Raw genomic sequence first — 18,447 nt, forward strand, 5'->3', positions numbered from 1 at the left:
TACTTCCTGTCTACCAGGACTAATCAGCATATCATCATCAATGTAATAGACCAGTGTGATGTTCTGTGGAAGGGGAAGGGGATTTAGTCTCTGCAGACTAAATCATGACATAGGGCTGGAGGGTTGATATAACCTGTGGTGGGACAGTGAAGGTGTGCTGCTGACCTTGTCAGTTGACTCCTTCCGGTGGTCTTTTTCAACACATATAAAGGAAAAAGCATTTACCAGATCAATAGCTGCACACCAGGTACTTGGAAATGTGTTGATTTGCTCAAGCAATGAAACCACATCTGGTTTAGCAGTGCAACAGGGATCATCACATAACCGGATTTACAAAAATCCAGTCATGCTCCAAGATCCATCTGTCTTCTGCACATGCCAAATAGGTGAGTTGAAAAGGGATGTGATGCATATCACAACCTTTGCAACTTTCAAGCTCTTGATAGTGGTACTAATCTTTGCAATCCCTCCAAAAATGTGGTATTGTTTTGGTTTACATTTTTATAGGTAGCAACAGTTCTAGTGGCTTCTATTTGTCCTTTCCTACAGTAACAGCCTTCACTCTACAGGTCAGGGGACCATTGTGGGGATCCTGCCAGCTGCTGAGCATGTCCATTTTTTATGCATTCTGGAACTGGGGAAATAACCACAGGATGTGTTCAGAGACCCACTGGGCCTAATATAAGATGAACCTGAGCTAAAATTCCACTGATAATTTGACCTTCACAAGCCCCTACTCTGATAGGTAGACACCGTGATATTTTAGGTTTCCCTGAATTAGGTCAAACCCACTGTCTACTAAGCCCCAAAAGTCTGGTTATTTCCTTTCCCCCAATGCACAGTCACTCTTGTTGATGGCTATAGGACCCTGTGGGGTAGGCTGGGGAAAAAATTAACACTATACATTTTTGGCACTGAAGTAGGGTCCTTCCTCAAGAAGACCTGGCCTCCCCTTCATTCAGAGTTCTGGGTATGTAAATTGGCTCAAGCCTGGGAACTGATTGAGGGGCTGTGACTTTCTGTTTTGGTGACACAAGTTAGGGTTTCTGTTCATAGACCTGGAACTCTTCTGCTTATATATTTTTTGGCTGCGCTGTGCAGCTTGTGGGATTTTAGTTCCCTGACTAGGGATTAAACCAGGGCCCTCGGCAGTGAGAGCACTGAGTACCAGGGAGTTCCCAGAACTCTTCTGCTTATAAAGACCAAGTAAGAATTTAGTAATTATCCATCTATTTCTTTTCTAGGGACACCATGATCAACTAGCCAATACCATAGGTCTTTGCGAGTCAGATAATTCTGATTACTGCTTTGGCTCAGCTGTCCATTACAGCAACCACACTGGTCCCTACCTGCCACCCTGAGATCCCATCATCACCACTGCATTTAAGAATCTGTTTGATGATAACAGATTCCATTGTAAGATACATCTGAATACAGAGAGGAGCAATTGCAGATCTCTTCAAGGTGCTGGGACTCACTTCACAAATTACTTCTCATAGTCATGTTGAAGGGTAATGTCCTCTGGACCCTCCTGAGGTGGGTGAGAAAGTCTTACATGATAAATCAACTCTAAGATTCCCATCTTCCCAAGACTTTGGAGATCTTCCTCTACAGTATCCTAGGCAGTTCTGGCACTTCAACTTCATTTAGTGTAGACACTTTTGGGTGGAAGGAAGTCAGTGATCAATGGTGTTTTTGCCAGTTTCTTCTCACAGTGAGTCCATTAGGCTCTGAAAGCCATCTTGTGGTTATTTTCTTAGTTCCACAGGTACAATTGGAAGAGACATACTCAGCAAACAATCAAACAAACTTAATCTTTTTCTAACCCTTTGAGGTAAAATGTATCTGCTTTGTAGGCTCTTATCAATAAATTCAGCCTGATAGTATTTTACAAGCCTTCATCTTTATCCCTGTATTAGTTTCCTAGGGTGGTTACTGCAAAGTACTACAAACCGAGAGGCTTAAAACAACAGCAATTTATTCTCACAGTTCTTGAGAGGAGATATCTGAACTCAAGTTGTCAGCAGGGCCATGCTTCTCCTGAAGGCTCTTTGGAATAACCTTTGTCTTTTCCTAGCTACCAGCAGCTCCTGGCATTTCTTGGCTTCTAGCTACATCACCCCAATCTCTGCCTCCATCTTCACATATCCTAATTCCTTCTGTGTTTATATATGTCTGCATCCTCTCTTCTTAAATAGGGATACCAGACATTGGATTTAGGACCCACTCTAATCCAGCAGGACCTCATTTTACCTGATTACATCTTCAAAGATTATTTCCAAATAAGGTCACATTGCATTTCCAGTTGGAGAATGAATTTTAGGGGACACTAGTCATCCCACTATAATCCCACACCCTTAACATCCATACAAAATTTGACTGCATATTCTTTTGTATGCTCTGAATTTTTTTAGCATGTGTATTTTACTTTTTCAAATAAAATTAAAGTGGAAAACCCGCCACAGTTCTTTGCCATAAAATGCAAGTATTCTTTCCAGCCAGTTTCTCCCTTTGATGCCCATTACTACATAGTCTCCCTATATTGGTTTCCCTGTCCCTTTTCCAACCTTTTCTCTAACTGCAGACAAAATGACCTTTTAAAATAATCTCCTTCCGATCTTTCAAGGAGGATCAAACACAAGGTTCCCCGTTAGCTGAAGGAGGCTTTTCAAGATCTGGTCTCCAGTACCCTTCTTCCAGGTTCATCTTTCAATAAAACCCCATTATGAACCCATTTTACCCCAGAACCCCTTGTAGGTTTCCGAACTGCCCAAGCCATTCCCTTCCTCCATACTTTGGCCCTGTGCTCTTTGCCCCCTGCACCCATGACTGCTGCTCATCTTTAGCAGCTACTCTGCTATTCCCTCCCTGGACAGGAAACATTTTTGTCTTCTCATCTTTGAAGTCTGTTAATATTTTCCCTTTGCTCTTGCTCCTTCTCAATCAAATTTCCTATTTGGTTTTTTTTTAATAGATTTATTTAATTAATTAATTAATTTATTTTTGCTGCGTTGGGTCTTCGTTGCTGCAGACTTTCCCTAGTTGCGGTGAGCGGGGGCCACTCTTTGTTGTGGTGCATGGACTTCTCACTGCAGCAGCCTCTGTTGTTGCAGAGCATGGGCTCCGGACTTCGGTAGTTATGGCACGAGGGCTCAATAGTTGTGGCTCGCAGGCTCTAGGGCACAGCCTCAGCAGTTGTGGCACGCGGGCTCAGTAGTTGTGGCACGCGGGCTCAGTAGTTGTGGCACGCGGGCTCAGTAGTTGTGGCTTGCGGGCTCTAGAGCGCAGCCTCAGCAGTTGTGGCACGCGGGCTCAGTAGTTGTGGCCTGCAGGCTCTAGAGTGCAGGCTCAGTAGTTGTGGCATGTGGGCTCAGTAGTTGTGGCTTGCAGGCTCTTGAGCACAGGCTCAGTAGTTGTGGCTCGCGGGCTCTAGAGCGCAGGCTCAGTAGTTGTGGCTCGTGGGCTCTAGAGTGCAGGCTCAGCAGTTGTGGCAGGCGGATCAGTAGTTGTGGAGCACGGGCTTAGTTCCTCAGCAGCATGTGGGATCTTCCCAGACCAGGGCTCTAACCCATGTCCCCCGCATTGGCAGACAGATTCCTAACCACTGCGCCACCAGGGAAGCCCCCCAAATTTCCTATTTGAAAGAATGTAGTCCAACAACACACACACACACACGCGGCTACGCTGGCCCACCGGTTGGGTAGGACCGTGTCCCCATTCTCACGGAGGGGATGGCTGTTAACTCAGCTCTGGAGCGACAAGCGCGGCACCACGCCGAAGGCCAGAGCCCGCCGGGCTCCAGGCTCGGGGCAGGTGGTGACGGCATCGCCCCTGGGAGGCCGGGGAAGCCGCACATTACCCACTCGGACCACATCCCTCGCTCTACAGCCGAGGAAACTCCTCCGGCGGAGGGCGAGGCTCCGAAGCCCAGAGCGACACTGTAAGGCGCCCAAACATGTTAGTGCCTTTCACGCCCCAGGCCGGCCCTCCTCTTCCTCACCGAGGCCGAGTCCCGCCACTTGTCCAGCGCTTTCTCTCTCTCACGCCCGGGTACGCGAGGACGAACAGCTACCGCGAGCCTGAGGTCAATGACCGCGCGCGGGGAACTCTGGGGCGGGCCGGCGGCGCGCGGGGGTGGAGCACGCGCCATAGCGCTTCGCGTGGGCGGTCCTCTCGGGCTGCTCGGCCCGCGCAGGCGCATGCGCAGGCTCCGCGTCGCAGGACTCCCGGCCGTCGCGGGCCGCGCCCACTCGTTGCGGGTCAGAGGCCGCGGGGCGGGCGGTGGTGACGCGCGCGGAAGCGTCCTGTGCGCCGTCGGTAGCCGGCAGGTAGCGGCGCTGCAGTGGCGGCCACTGCCGGGTGCCCCGACGGGAGGGGCTCCGGATCGCTGGGAGGCGGCCGAACCCCTGCGGCCCCGCCGCCGGCGGAGGCCCCATGAGTCGGGGGACGATGCTTCAGCCGGGAGCGTGGCCGGGGGAGAGCTGTGCTGAGAAGCCGGCGCGGGAGGCGGGGGCCGCGGCGCTGGAGGGCGAGAAAGCGGTGGCCGGGGGGCAGCCGCGAGCCGCGGTGCGGTGCCCGGCCGAGCAGTGAGTGCGGGTCGCGGGGCGGGGACGGCGGGGCGGCGTGGGGCCCCCGGCTCGGCACCCACGGGCGGGCGTGGAGTGGGGTGGGGTGGGCGGAGCAGGAGCCGGCGGAGGGCCCTTCGCCCCCTTGCTTTTAAGTAAGGTCGTCGGTGAAGGCACTTTTGTATCCAATGTGTCCGATAACAAAAGTTTTTCCGGAAGGCGCGTTTTAAAATTCTGGTTATCCAGTACCCTCCCCCGCTTTTTTGACATTTCCATAGCTCTAAAGCTAAAGAAATCTCCAGCAACTTGGGAAACAGACTCCAGAAGCATATTATCTTATAACTCACTCCATTAGCGCTTCCCCCCAACCTGTCGCGGGAAGGGACTAAGGTTGTCGCTGTCACACCCCAGGAAAGCTGAGCCACGCGACCTGTTTGTTCTTGGAAGGCAAGTCTGCGCCTGATGAGCGTCCCACCTGTTGGACAGACTTTGGACGGAGTCTGCCCCAATTCTTTTGCCCGTTAGCTGCTTAACTCGATGTCCCCAACCGCCTTGATTTTCAAATGCGAAAGGCAGTGCTGCTTAGATCAATTCCTTATTGAACTGTAAAGGCGGCTGCGTACATCGGAAGAGTTTATAGTTTCTGCAAGGATTTGGGGGCAGGGGTGGAAGCAGAATATAAACTTGAAGGCTGAAACTTTTCTGCACTTTCAAGTTTTAGTCACATATAAATGCCTTTGGAATTCCAAAATTGACGAAAGTACTCAGGTAACCAGTTTGACAGAGATCTTAATTGGCCTGAAAGTGTGCTTTTTTCCCCCCCATTTCCTAAAAAGGGGTCCTGGGGGAGCTGTTATTGCAGATAATGTATTATAATAATTCTCGCTTGCATGGCTCTTTATCGTGGGCTTTGACCTTCTCATTGAGCACCCAAGCCCCTTGGGATAGTGTTATCCACACTTAATGGGTTAAGATTTAGAGCAGGAGGTCTCAAACTCCTGCCCCCAGGAGCTAGGCAGGTGTCCCATGGGTTCCTGGAGAGCTGAGTCCTATGGGGACAGGGTCCACTAGGTTCCAGCCTATAGAAGATTCCAGATATTCTGACTTTTGTTTGAAATGTCCTGATTTTTATTTTATTTTCAAATTACATCCAGGTGTTTCACTTTAATTTTTTAAAATTTTTTGTCCGTGCCACACGGCTTGCGGGATCTTAGTTCCCCCGCCAGAGATCGTAACCACTGGACTTCCAGGGAATTCCCCTGATTTTTAAATAGTAACCTTTTATTTTATTTTTTAATTGAAACCACTGTGCACGCCCGTGTGTGTGCAGATGTGAGCCCATGTGAGCAGATATGGCTACAGTTTTGCTCCCTGGGTTTGAGCCCTACCTGAGACGCTGCAGCGGGTAAAGTTGGGGTGGGCATGGGGGTGGTCTTTGCCTCTGCCCCTTCTCAGCCCGTGCTGGTTCCTGCCTGCAGCTTCCAGGCTGACTGCTGCTACCTCACTTAGGCCCCGGTGGTCTGAGCTGTGCTCCCACCTAGCGGCCCTGGCCCTCAGATGCTGCTTCTCAGCCTCAGCTGTGTCGTGGCCTCCTGGGAGATGCAGAAACTTTGAAGTCCGAACCACGGTCCCCCAAATACACAGAGTTATTTGGCAAGCTTTTCTACTGGAGGTGGTTCGTGGAGTCTGAGCACCTGGGGAAATGGGTCATGGTGCAAAAGGAACACTCTTCCCTGGCGAAAAGGTTTTGTGGCACAGGTGCCTCTTCTCTCTACTGTCAGTAGAATTATGGGCGTGGAGCTGAAAGGAATGTAAACAACCCAGCCTAGGTTTGTCATTTTATCCATTAGGAAACTGAGTTGCAGATTTGATAGGTGCAGCTTGGCCAGGGAGGCACAGGGAGTAGGTTTCAGGGCCAGGTTCCCTGATGCCTGGGTGGGGACCTCCCCCCATGTCTTTCTGGCTTCCTCAGCAAAACTAGGTAGAGGAACATGACATCTAATCATGCAAACTTCACTTTTTTTTTTTTTCTGGAATAGATATTCCAATTTGCTGTTTATTTACTAGCTTAATTTCTTTTTCTTCCTATTTTTGTTGTCTCTGATGAGCTCATTCTCTTTTAACTCTCATAAGAGAACAAGGGGGAGCCAGGGAAAGGAGGTGAAGATAACTTCAAATATCAGCTTCTGAACATCATATCTTACGTTCTGGGCTTTCCTGTTTATTATATGGGCAGTGGGGCTACTTCTCATTGCACTCTGATATTTTCTTAAGGGCTAGAGAAACTGTACTGCAGCATATAAACATTGCCATTATATAGTTTGCAGTATAATGTGTGCACATCAGTTCTTACGTGATGATATATGCAGCCTAGTAGTTGAGTGTAGATATAAATAAATAGTTTAATGCCTGAACTAGGTCCTAAAATAGTTTTTGACTCTTGTGCTGTTCTGTCATTGGAGCCAAATCCCTTCTTCCCACCCAGAGAGTTAGGTTTGACGTGCACAGGAATTGAGTAACATATTTGCATCTGGAAATATGAAACACCATAAAATGCAGATGTTTTGAGATACCCCGCAGAGTCATTTTAATTCATTCAGTGGATAGAAATTACGAATACAAATCACAGCCCAACTTTTGTAGCCATTATATTGTACATTCGGGCTGTGACTCTGAGAGGTGCAGTGACGGGTAGGGGAAGGGATGGCTCATTTCCTACAGGCTGTACTGTAGGACACCAATTCCTTGTGACTAAGCTCACTGTGTTTTGCAAGGGAGAGAAATAGTGGGGAAGAAAGATGTAAAAATCATATGGATAAGCTACTTCCTAAATCTCTTTCCTTCCTTTCCTTTCTTTCCTTTTTTTCTTAGTTCACTTGAGAGCTGTGGTTGGCTGACATCCCTTGGACAAGCCCTAAGGATGGCTCACAAGATGATTCAGGGTCCCTTTTGAGGAAGTATTAGGTCAGACCAGATGCAGTTGACTTTTTTGGAAATTTCCTCACTCCTCCTATCAGCAGGTCTCCTATACTCCATCCCCTGCTCACCTGACCCATACGGTTGGAACTTATGCTGTGTCACTTCTTCCTCTTAGCCAAGCTAATACTACAGTCCTTGAGGACCAGGATGGTTCTGGGACATGGTTGGTGGCCAGGCTAGACATGCTTAGGGAATTGAGCACTGAGACTACTCCACGGTCCTTCTCTGTCTGCCTGACGGTGGGACAGGGTTTGCATCTGGGGTCCACAGGCTGGCTGTGTGTAGGGGGGAGCATGGTGTGTCTGTGTACCCCTCTGAAGTGGAAGGCAAGATTATGCGTGTATGTTTTTCTGGACTTAGGTTCTGAGGAGAGCTGTGGATTCTCAGAAGGGCTGTGAACAACAAACTGTGAAGCCATCGTCCTCGGGTGTTGCTAAATGTGCTATTGTGCGAATGTGTTTTCCCACCCACCTTAGCAGCCCCGGGGAGCTGGGGGGCTGTCTTTGATGGGGTCACAGCGACTCCCTCCTGCCCCTTCCCCCTCCTGGGTGTAGAACCTGCTTCAGAGCTGGGATGCCTGAGAAACCTCCTTGTTGAGGGTGTCTGGGTTGTCCCCAGACACCTCTGGGAGTCACGTGGAGTAGCCCGAGCCAGTCATGGAAAGTCCACTTGCAGATCGGAGGTGGAATTTCAGCCTGGGTGCCGGTACTTTCCTGCATTTGATGTGTTGTTCTCTCATCTCTACAACCGCTGAGAGGTGGAGAAAGGCGGGGTTGAGTGGTCTTTGCTTTTCCTGTGCCTGTGTGTCACGGCACGTGGTGTCACGGTGGTTGACACTTTCAGCAACACTGCCTGGGCCATTAGTCTTCTGGGACAGGCCAGGTTAAGCATGAACTGCCGCGTTCACGTCCAGAGAGCTGAGCGGAGTCATACTCAGTTTAGCTGTTTTAGATAACTAAGGGAAGCTTGGTGCAAATGATCCATACGGGGAGTGATTAAAGTGCTGCCTTGTTAGCTTTGCATGTGTGTTAGAATTCACTTTTTCATAGCATGTGTTTCCTTGTATCAGAAATTGAAAAATTGGCTTCACAGAGATGTCTTCTGCTTCACTGAGCCCTGTGTTTTTAGCTTATAGCTTTTGTTTTGGGGACTAGTGTAATTTTGTCTACATGTAGTAAGCATTTTAAAATTAAGTTTTCAAACATTTATTGTTATCCAGGTCTTTGAAAAGAGCAAGAGGAAGGTTATAGTTTAGTAGACAATGTCATGTAACCTGCTCAATGGTATATATTGCCTTAATATTGAGAGTAAAATAATTCATCCCTGAGAGAGAATGGGAGCTTGAAAATACTTTAAAGTAACATTATGGTACTAAACTAATAATTTTCCAAGTAGGAATTATTAGCATTTTGGTTTTAAAATTTAACTCAATTGTGTACTTGAGTATGACTCACACGCCAGGGTCCCCAGGTAATCAAGTAACATTTAAGACTTTCACTTTTCTTTACTACTTCTCTAGTGATGGGCATGTCTTCTAGAAGGAAACTTTTTGCTGTGGCGATCATGTGAGCCTGTGGACGTCAGTGGCCTCTTTGTGCCAAATGGTGGACACTCCTCATCCCCACCCCAACTTGACACACACAAAAGATTGCCCAATTTCTGAAGCTGGTCAGCATCAAGGATTTTATCTTATCATATAATATCCCCTTTCCTTGCATTGTTTCTCTGTCTTCCCTTCCCATGACAAAAATGTAAACTTCTAGCTATTTCAGATTCCCAACTTTAAATATAATTTCTTTTTGTTGTTATTTTCAGCTTTAATATTTTGATACTTAAAAAAGTTAAAGCAGAAGTTTATTGAATGAAGTATTTTTTTAAATCAAATTATTTTAATTTTTCTTGCTTTCACACACCTCTCTCACTTTCCAGTTGATGGTCCTTATATTGGATGAATGTTTCATTTTGGCTGTTAAATGTCTTATTTTCTGATCATATTGATTGAGCTTTATTGCTTGAACTTCTAACTTATCGTCTCTCCAAGGAGATACAGTGGCTTTTAAAAGCCATATTATAGTTTCCCTGGTGGCCTTGGCAAGTTAGCAAATGTCCTTGGCCACATGTCCTTGGTGGCCATGGAAGTTGGCAAACATTTGTGCAGGGAATCTGAATGAAATCTAGTGTGGCTAAGGTAACTTGAACATACTCCGGGCCTCCCATTCCTCAATTTCTGCTTTACTTCTTTTGTATCCCTTGAGTCACCGCATTTCTATTACCAGTAATCTCCCTTTCTGCTCTGTCTTCCTTTTGCATTTAGTTCTCCTGTTGACCTCTTTGCGTCCCTTTCCTGTTGGTCTGGCGGAATTTGTATTTGCGGCTGTGCAGAGAGATGCTTGTTTAGAGAACCTTCTCTGGGCACTGGTGTTGCCATTGCACTTTGGTTATTTTGTAGATTAGAAAGGAAAGAGACAAGAGTGCAGGCGAATATGCCTGCCCGTAGCCACAGAATTCGCTTGAAGTGCGAATAGATGCATAGTCTGTTAGCACTAAGAACTGGAAGAGGAACCATGTAGATCATTTAGGTCTTGTCTGGTCTTCTTGTTTTGAAGATGAGAAAACTGAGGCCAAGATTAGGGAAGTGGCTTCCTCAAAGACATGCTTCTGATAATGATACTGTGAAAATGATTCACTTAAATGCCTGTTTTATAGGATCAGAATTTCTCTCCTATTTGATAAAGCTAGGAAGGAGGCGAAAAGATAACATTAAACTATTGAAAAAAGACCTTGACACATTTAGTCACTTTTTGTTTTAAGCGTTTGATGTATAGTCCCTGCGAGTCTGGTTTCTGTTTGCTTTTAACCCTGGCACGGGCTCCATGGGTGACATCACACCTGTTACTTGAAATCTCACTGGGGTTAGAGCACATGGAAAGTACCTTTTCCCTAGTATGTCCCCTCAACCTCACAACGTTAAAAAAGACAGGCACACACGCCCCATCACCTTTACGTGGAGAGAAGAAAAGGAAAAAAGGAATAAGAAATGATCTTACCACTACTCTACACGAATGGATGTAGCATGAAAATTCATAAGGCTAGCTAACGTTTTTGAGTGCTAAGTATTTATGTGTCTGTTTTCACAGCAGTCTCTTGAGGTGAGCGCTCTTACTGTCCTTTTTACAGGTGGATACATTTAGGTGGTGAGAAGTGTGGTCACTTGAGTTGCACGGTTGTACGTATGGCTAGTGAGGAGTGGTTGAACCCTGGGTGACTCCAGCCATGGCGCCCCCAGCGAGGCCACCCACACGGCACGTGCCCTGAGGTGGTAGGTGGTAGGCCATTCGTGCCGGGGCATGGATGGAGCCAAGCACAGGTATGAAAGCGCAGGCTAGGGTCGGTCAGGTGTTTGGACAGAAGTGTGGGTGTGTGTAGGGCAATCACAGAATACAAGCTAGAGTGGTGGGATGGGTCCAGATTTAGACTTCCTGGCTTATATGGGAGCCATTGAAGGGTTTCAGAGGGGTGGAGGGTATGTTAGTTCCCAGCTCAGTCTGTCTCTCTCAGTGGCCCTTCTTCTGTCTCTTGCTCCCTCTCACTTGGTCCTCTTTCCTCCCGCTGGGCTAATGCACGAGGAGCTGGGGAGCTGCGGGAATCCAGGATGTGAGTACGTCTCTCGAGTCACTCACTCAGTTCCTTAGTAACTCCTCCTTCCTGTGTCCCGTGTCCAGTGTGCGTGGAGCCTCCTGTCTTGTGTGAGGAGTTGGGGTGTGCTGTCACGGGGAGGGAGTACTGGGAATTGGGGGTCTGATCTCTCCTGATGTGTACACCAGCCAGTTTCCTTGTGTTCAGCCCTGGGTGTCTCCTATACCCTCTGAAGCACTTGGCACCTCCAGTTCCTGAGCCTTACTGGGGCCCTGCAGGGTGTACTGGTCTTCCCTTCCAGCAGATGCCCCTCCACTGGCTTCGAGGCTTCCCCTGTCCTCCGTCCCTTCCTACCCGTTCTTCCACTTTTGGACGGTTTGGGCTTTCTCATGTCTTGTGGTTTCAGCAAAGATAGAGTTGGCATTTCTCTTTCCCATGATTGTCACGTGGTGGTGTATCTTGAGGGGAAAAGGAGGCATCTTAAAACTCAGAAGTCCCGTTTTTCATCCTTGTCTGGCACCCAGTGGGGTTTTCTCCCTTTCCAGGACTTAGTAAGTTCTTGTTAGCTCACTGAAGGAGCCTAGAGACTCTTTTGGGAGCCGTTGTGCTAAGTCCCAGTGAAAGTGTGCGGGGTGCCAGGGCTGTGCTCGGCAGAAGGCGGGTGGCTGCTTGCGTGCGGGCCTCGGGGATCAGGAGGGGCCTGAGGGAGGTTTCGTAGCTTTGGGGACTTGTACATCTCCTATCCTTGTTTTTAGAGTAGCTCTTGTAAAATTTGCTTGTGACATACTGAGGTTGGCACTTGGCCTGCACTCCTGTATACTTTTATTAGCACCATCTCCAGCATGGCATGGCTTCACTGATAAGGTGCGTGCTAAGATGCTTACACACGTGAGGCATTAAAGACGTTACATTTAAAATGGCCTCAGAGCCGTGCAGCCAGTGGAGTGGTGTGAAGTGCCTCATTTAAAGTAAAAAACTGAATTGGAATGCTAGAAACGTGAGTCTAAGATAAAAGACCCATATTTTATCAGACTGTCATCATGTAATGTGAAAAAGTTAAACTTTGCGTGTCTTATAAATGTTTTCAGCAGTTGCATGTTGTGATAAGAGGGAACATGTCAGTGCAACACATTTTTGAAATGTCTAACTTGGTATGATTTCAGCGAGGAGGACATGTATCGTGCGGCGGATGAAATAGAAAAGGAGAAAGAATTACTTATACATGAAAGAGGGTCATCAGGTATGTTTGGAATTGTTTTCTTTATAGAGTTCCTACTGTTTATAGTAGAAAATGCAGTTACATCGGTATATCCATTTCCATGAAATATTGAGATGTACTTCCTAGGAAACATGCGCATGCGTGTGGTCTTATCTGTATTGGATTATTCATTTTGCTGAGGTGTGTTTGGGGAATACTGTTTCCTGAGGTTTTACAGTTTTAATTACAGATACTTCCCCTGCGTTCTTTACATTCATATGGTTTTTGCACCCGTGAGGCTTTGTTTAATCTCTTGACACCACTCTCTCTCAGTTCTTGACTTCCTGATATTCTTAGAGGGAGAGTTTGGGTTTGAAGGGCATTTTTCATTTCAAGTGGAAGGACTTACTGAGAAGCCGCCTCTCCGGGTCTTTGCGTGCAGAAGGCTGTGTGAATTTGATGAACTGATAAGGAAGAACGGGCGTGGGACTGAGAGCACTAATTCTCCCGTCATTTCATGATTTTGTGTCCATGCTTCTGCTTAGTCGTGCCTGCTCTGCTCACCCCGCCAGGACCCGTGGACCCACGGCTGCTAGGGTGAGCCTCTGCTGGGGGCGCGGCCGGCAGGGCTGTGTGTGGAGAAGTGCCCGCTTCCTTCCCTGCTAGCCTCGTGCGGGAGCCCCGTGAAGATGCTCCGATTTGGGGGTGTGCCACAGGTGATTCACAGGTGGCATTTTCTCGTGCACTACTTGTGTGATGTGTGTGTTCTGGTTTAAGAACTAGCTCCTGTTTGTCGTATGGTTAGCACAGCATTATGCGTGTAATTAGGAACAAGAGATACAAAGTGGGGTCTTTGATGATGATTTTCGAGTCTTCCTCGCAAGGCGTTGGTGGAACTTGTCACTGTGGTAGCCGAGGGAGATGTTATTTGTCACGGTCTGGCCCCCCATAACCTTCAGAGGATGCTCGAATCCCCTGCTGCAGCTGCCCACCGTTCACCGCGGATTCAGTCCTCAGCGCTCATATTCCTGAGGAGAAAGTGCTTCTTCAGCCATGGTTCATTCCTGCTGTGTGTGCAGGGGCCCCTTGCTTTCTCGCTCTCTCTGCAGGCTCTCTGTTGGAATTCTCCTCTGCCCCCCAGGGAGGGCCTGTGCAGGTGCTCTAGCTTTTCAGGGGGCCTTGTCTGAGGCCTTGTCCAGCTTTAGTCTGAGGTCAGAATGGATCCCTTTATACCCTGAATCTCAGTCCTCCTGGGTTCATGGCCCTTCCTGCAATAACATCCTATGGAAGTGCCTCTGGTGGAAGCTCTGTCCACATAAAAATTTCTTTATTTTACTTTCTTTCTTGAATAACCCCAGATGAATATTTGTTTTTTCTAATTTTCTTGATGATCTTATTGCATTGCCTTCTGGTTTCTGTTGTAGTTGAAAGTACTGCAGTCAGTCCGATCCTTGGAAGTCTGTCTTTCTCTGTCTTCTCTTTGTCTTCGGTGTCCTGCAGTTTCTCCTTGAGGTTTCTTAAGTATGGATTTTTTTTTTTTTTCTTTTAAACATTTTGCTTGGGATTTTTTTTTTACTTTCTGAATCTGAGGATGGCTAGTTTTCATCAGTTCAGGAGAATTCTCAGCCACTATCTTTCTGAATGTTGCCGTTTTCCTATTCTCTCTACTTACTCCTTTCATAGCTCTAATGAGGTGTTTGCTAGCTTTCATTCAGTCATCCAGGTCCCTCTGTTACACACCCTTTCAGATATTTTCTGACTTTCAGCCTCTGTTGCATTCAGGACAGTTCCTTCGGAAATATTTTCTTTTTCTTTCTTTTTTGGAAAGGTTCTGTTTTCCCTCTGAATTTGCTTGGTCTTTTTTTGGTAGTGTATTGCTCTTTGCTCATGTTTTTATTCCTTCTTTTATTCCTTTAAGCATTTTGAACATACTCTTTCAGGCCTGATAATCCCATTATCTGAAAATCCTGGTGGGCCTAATTATGCCAGTTGCTATTTTTCCTTATTTCTTGTTTCTTCAGAGTTTGAATTCTAAGCTCAGCTTTTGTGTATCTGTGTAGAGTTTACGCAGCCTGTCTTGAGTGTGAGAGAATTTGGCCTTGTTTCTGCCAGGCACCCAGGGAGTCACCTGCCTTGGGCCACGTTAGGTTAGTTGCTGGGTCTGAGCTTCCAGGGTCTTGCAGCTAGTGTGAGGTCACACCCTGTCCCAGTGTGAGAGCCGGCCCGTGGCTGTGAATTCTCCGGGGAGGCTTCCTCTCTCCCCCGAGTCAGAGCCCAGGCCAAGGCAGAGAGTTTTTTTATGCTCTCTCTTTGTTAGTGAAAAGGTTTTTTTCACCTAGCCCAGGGGTCAGCAAACTATAGCTCCCTGGCCAAATTTGACATGGCACCTGGTTTTGTAAATAAAGTTTTATTGGGACTTCTTGGTTTACACATCCCCCATGGTGATTTTCATGCATAGTAAAGTTGAGTAGTTTTGAGAGAAAACCTTATACCCTCAAAGCCTACGTTACTTGCTCTCTGGCCCACCAGAGAAAAAGTTTGCGATTCTTGCCCTAGCCTCTCAATTGAGAGTCCCAGCGTTCTGGAGGGGTTCAGTTTTAACTTCCCATCCTCTGAGAGTCTGAATCCTTGTCTTTGTCACCATATGGTGGTTAAGGAGCAGACCTCTTGGTTATTTTGGCTTCTGGTTGCCACTCTGATTTTCAGCTTCCCCCTTTGTGTTTTTTTGTGTTCTCGAGAGTGTTTGTCTTTGTGGGGATTTTTTGCCACTAGAAATGTTCTTTCCTGGGAACACTGATCAGTCTGTGTTGGATGCAGTTAAACAAAGCAAGGAACTGTTGTATACTTAAACCGCTAGCGGTCAGGCACTGCCTGTCCTGTGTCTCCAGCTTCTAGCCTGGAGGATGGCACGCGGTGGCGGTTGGAGCCCTCCTCCCAAAGAATGGCGGCAGGATGGGACTGAAAGTATAATTCTGATGCTGGCGCTTTGCGAGTACCCATTTTCCACCCTCACCGTGTCACGCGGACCTCTGATTCAGCACAGGGCTGTGGCTTGTGGCTTGGCCTCTGAGCCCGCTGAGCCTCCTGCCTTCTCCCCTCAGTCCTGAGGTGTGGCCTGCCTCGCTGACCAGGGGCCGGGTCCTGTCTTGGTGCACACAGGAAGAGGACTGCAAGTGAGGAGAGTGGCAAGGCTGGACCTTCTTCCCGGGAGGCCCTTCCTGAGCTGGAAGCATGCTCTGCCTCGTGGCAGAACGTGCCCCGAGAAGTGTCCTCAGCTCTGGACATTTGTAGTTCCTCAAGCTTTGCGGGGAGGTGAGTAAGAAGGCGATAAAAGGGAAATCTTCCCTCCGCTAAATAGACACTCAAACAGTGTTTATTGACTTCAAACAAGGACTGGTTTGTATTTGAGGGTTGGCCCTGCAGCGGTGGTATTTGTGGTCTCCGTGTATTATGCCCCAGGGGTTTGTTTTACCTTTAAGCCAGTCCTGACTTATGCCACAGATAAATGTATCTGTTATCTGTATATGTGTTATTTTCCCTTTTATATAAAAGGATTGTTTTCCTTGTGAAAGGATTTACCATGAGATTTTTAAAACAGGCAGTTCTTACATTTTGTGTTTGAAAAAAAAATTGGTTTACCTGAACTGCAAACAGGGATTAGGGGCTCCTGCTGGGCTCCTCCAATCAGTCATCCCTCATCCGTCACACCCTGCGTGGTGAGTACCTGTGGTCCTTTCTTCTTCACTAGTCTCTAAACACATTCAGGACAGAATCTGGGGCTTTAATGTCTTCATACCACCCCCCCCCCCCGCCCCCCGTTCCTAGCTCAAAGCTTGGCACATACTAGACACGCAGTAAGTGTTTATTGAATTGAGCTGAATATAACATCTTTATTTTGTGTTCAACTTCCTCCTGAGTAGATATGTTGTAAGGTACTTCTGTGTGTATATCCTGATTTCTTTGCTAACATTTACTTCTTCAGTATTTTAAAAAGGAAGTCAAGAGATGCCTGGGAATTTACTTCTCTTTCTTCCTAGAACATCCGCACAGACATACGCATGTGCGTGCATATGCGTATGCCACAAAATCAAATCTCAAACCTCATATGTTAAACAAGGAAAGTTTAAAGGCCATTTTTTTGCTATATCATTTGATCATAAGTTGTATTTTTTAATTTGGGGGGATGTGTTATTAGAGTCAGACAAGGTCTGTGGTTCAACTAATGTTGAGAGCTCTGTTAATTTCTGGCTGATTATCAACAGTTTATAGCCTTATAGCCTTTTGGGATCAAGGCAGGATATAACTAAATAAAGACAATTAAATATACTTTTGTAATAGAGGGGTTATCTCTTTGTATAATGGATGTAAAAAACAAATTACAAATCATTAGATGTATCTTCTCAGAGCTTAGACTGCTGCGTATTTAATTTGAACATTATTCATGGGCACCTGGGTCCGTGTGGTTACAGGTGCTGAGGGCACAGCTGAGAAACAAAACATAGCCCCTGCCCTCAGGGAGCTCATGTTGTGCCGTGTGTATGTGTGGTGTGTGTCTGTGTGTCTGTGTAGGGGTGGGGAAGGCAGGGTGCAGAAAAAGAAATATGTCAGGTGTTGATAAGTGCCAATAAGAAAAACAAAACCACGTAAGGGGAATAGAGTGAAGGGGTGTGTGTGACCTTTTGATATTGGGCGTCAGTGTCAGGAGGTGAGCAGAGACCTTCAGGGAGTGAGGAGCGGGTGCCACGCAGGCAGGGCAGGAACCGTCAGTGTGGGGAGTGGTGGGAGCTGAGGCCAGAAAGGCAGTGGGCGGCCAGGGCAGGAGGCCCTTGTAGGTAGTAAGGGAGTGGAATCGAGTGTGATGGGAGGCCTTGGAGCCCAGCAGCGGTGGGTAGCGTCTGACTTCAGTTTTAAATGCACCCCTCTGGCTGCTGTGTGGAGAATGGTTGGTAGGGTATGGTGACGGGGAGGCCCACTGGGAGACCTCGGTGGTCATCTAGGAGCGAGGTGCTGGAGGTCTGGACCAGGTGGTAGGCAGTGGTGGAATTCTGGATTTTGGGGGACTGCAGTGAGCGAGAAAGGAAATCTCAGGTAAAGCAGTACCATTATTCTGATGTTGCTTTGTTTCATTGTTTCCCCCTCCTCCCCCCCCCCTTTTTTTTTATTCTTTAACAGAACCCAGATTAAGTGTAGCTCCTGAAATGGATATCATGGACTATTGCAAAAAAGAATGGCGGGGAAATACGCAAAAAGCAACATGTATGAAAAAGGTATGATGCCTGGATGCACGCATTTTGAGTCTTTCCAATAGTCTGTCATAAGTAATTACTTAATATGTCCTTTTGTATTTTTAGATGTTAGTTATGACAACTGCCACTAGACTATGTAATTATTGGTGTTCTAACGTTAGAGATGAGGAAACAGGCTCCAAAGATAAGGGACTTGTTTGGAGTCACAGTATTAACATAGAATCATAATCAGTTATTCAGTAACTTGATTTCTTTGGAAAACACATGAACAGCTCTGTGCTGTTCAGGGTTGGGCCAGCCATTGGTTGTCCTCTTGGGGTCATTTGGGAACACTGCCCTTCTGGCCTGGTGAGGTAAAAGGCGCAGACTTCATACATCTGCTGTCCCCACTCAGGTTTCTTTCCATGTCCTCCAGTTCTAGGGGCCTGGACTCTCCTGTACCTTCTAAGCAGAGGGATCTGGAACTACTTCCTTTATTTAGGGCAGCGGTCCCCAACCTTTTTGGCACCAGGGACAGGTTTCGTGGAAGGTGATTTTTCCACGGACTCGGGGAGGGGGATGGTTTCGGGATGATTCAAGCACATTGCATTTATTGTGCACTTTATTTCTATGATTATTACATCGTAATACATAATGACATAATTATACAACTCACCGTAATGCTGACAGGAGGCGGAGCTCAGGTGGTAATGCGAGCGATGGGGAGCGCCTGTAAATACAGATGAAGCTTCGCTCGCTCGCCCGCCGCTCTCCTCCTGCTGTGCGGCCCGGTTCCTAACAGGCCACAGACCGGTACCGGTCCGTGGCCCAGGGGTTGGGGACC

At 47.4% G+C, this 18,447-nt stretch overlaps 1 protein-coding gene and 1 long non-coding RNA gene across 8 annotated transcripts in view; one reads left to right on the top strand and one right to left on the bottom strand.

The window, feature by feature from the left end:
* LOC137759196 (uncharacterized) overlaps window positions 1–4,103 on the bottom strand; it is a 58,046-nt gene extending 53,943 nt beyond the window's left edge. For all 5 annotated transcript variants that reach the window (XR_011073043.1, XR_011073045.1, XR_011073044.1 and 2 more), the window contains exon 1: window positions 4,001–4,103. This is a non-coding gene — a long non-coding RNA (uncharacterized lncRNA). The remainder of the gene's footprint in view (window positions 1–4,000) is intronic.
* A 176-nt stretch (window positions 4,104–4,279) lies between these two features.
* The window catches only part of OTULIN (OTU deubiquitinase with linear linkage specificity), a 33,069-nt gene continuing 18,901 nt past the window's right edge, over window positions 4,280–18,447 (top strand). For 2 of the 3 annotated variants that reach the window (XM_068535163.1, XM_068535164.1), the window contains exons 1-3: window positions 4,280–4,586; window positions 12,344–12,420; window positions 17,551–17,645. In XM_068535163.1, coding sequence (XP_068391264.1) covers window positions 4,435–4,586; window positions 12,344–12,420; window positions 17,551–17,645 — 324 coding nt within the window. In that variant the 5' untranslated portion in view covers window positions 4,280–4,434. The remainder of the gene's footprint in view (window positions 4,587–12,343; window positions 12,421–17,550; window positions 17,646–18,447) is intronic. The other variant, XM_068535165.1, reaches the window with a different exon arrangement.

This window comes from Eschrichtius robustus, chromosome 2 (genome assembly GCF_028021215.1).
Source record: "Eschrichtius robustus isolate mEscRob2 chromosome 2, mEscRob2.pri, whole genome shotgun sequence".
NCBI classification, from domain to species: Eukaryota; Metazoa; Chordata; class Mammalia; order Artiodactyla; family Eschrichtiidae; genus Eschrichtius; species Eschrichtius robustus.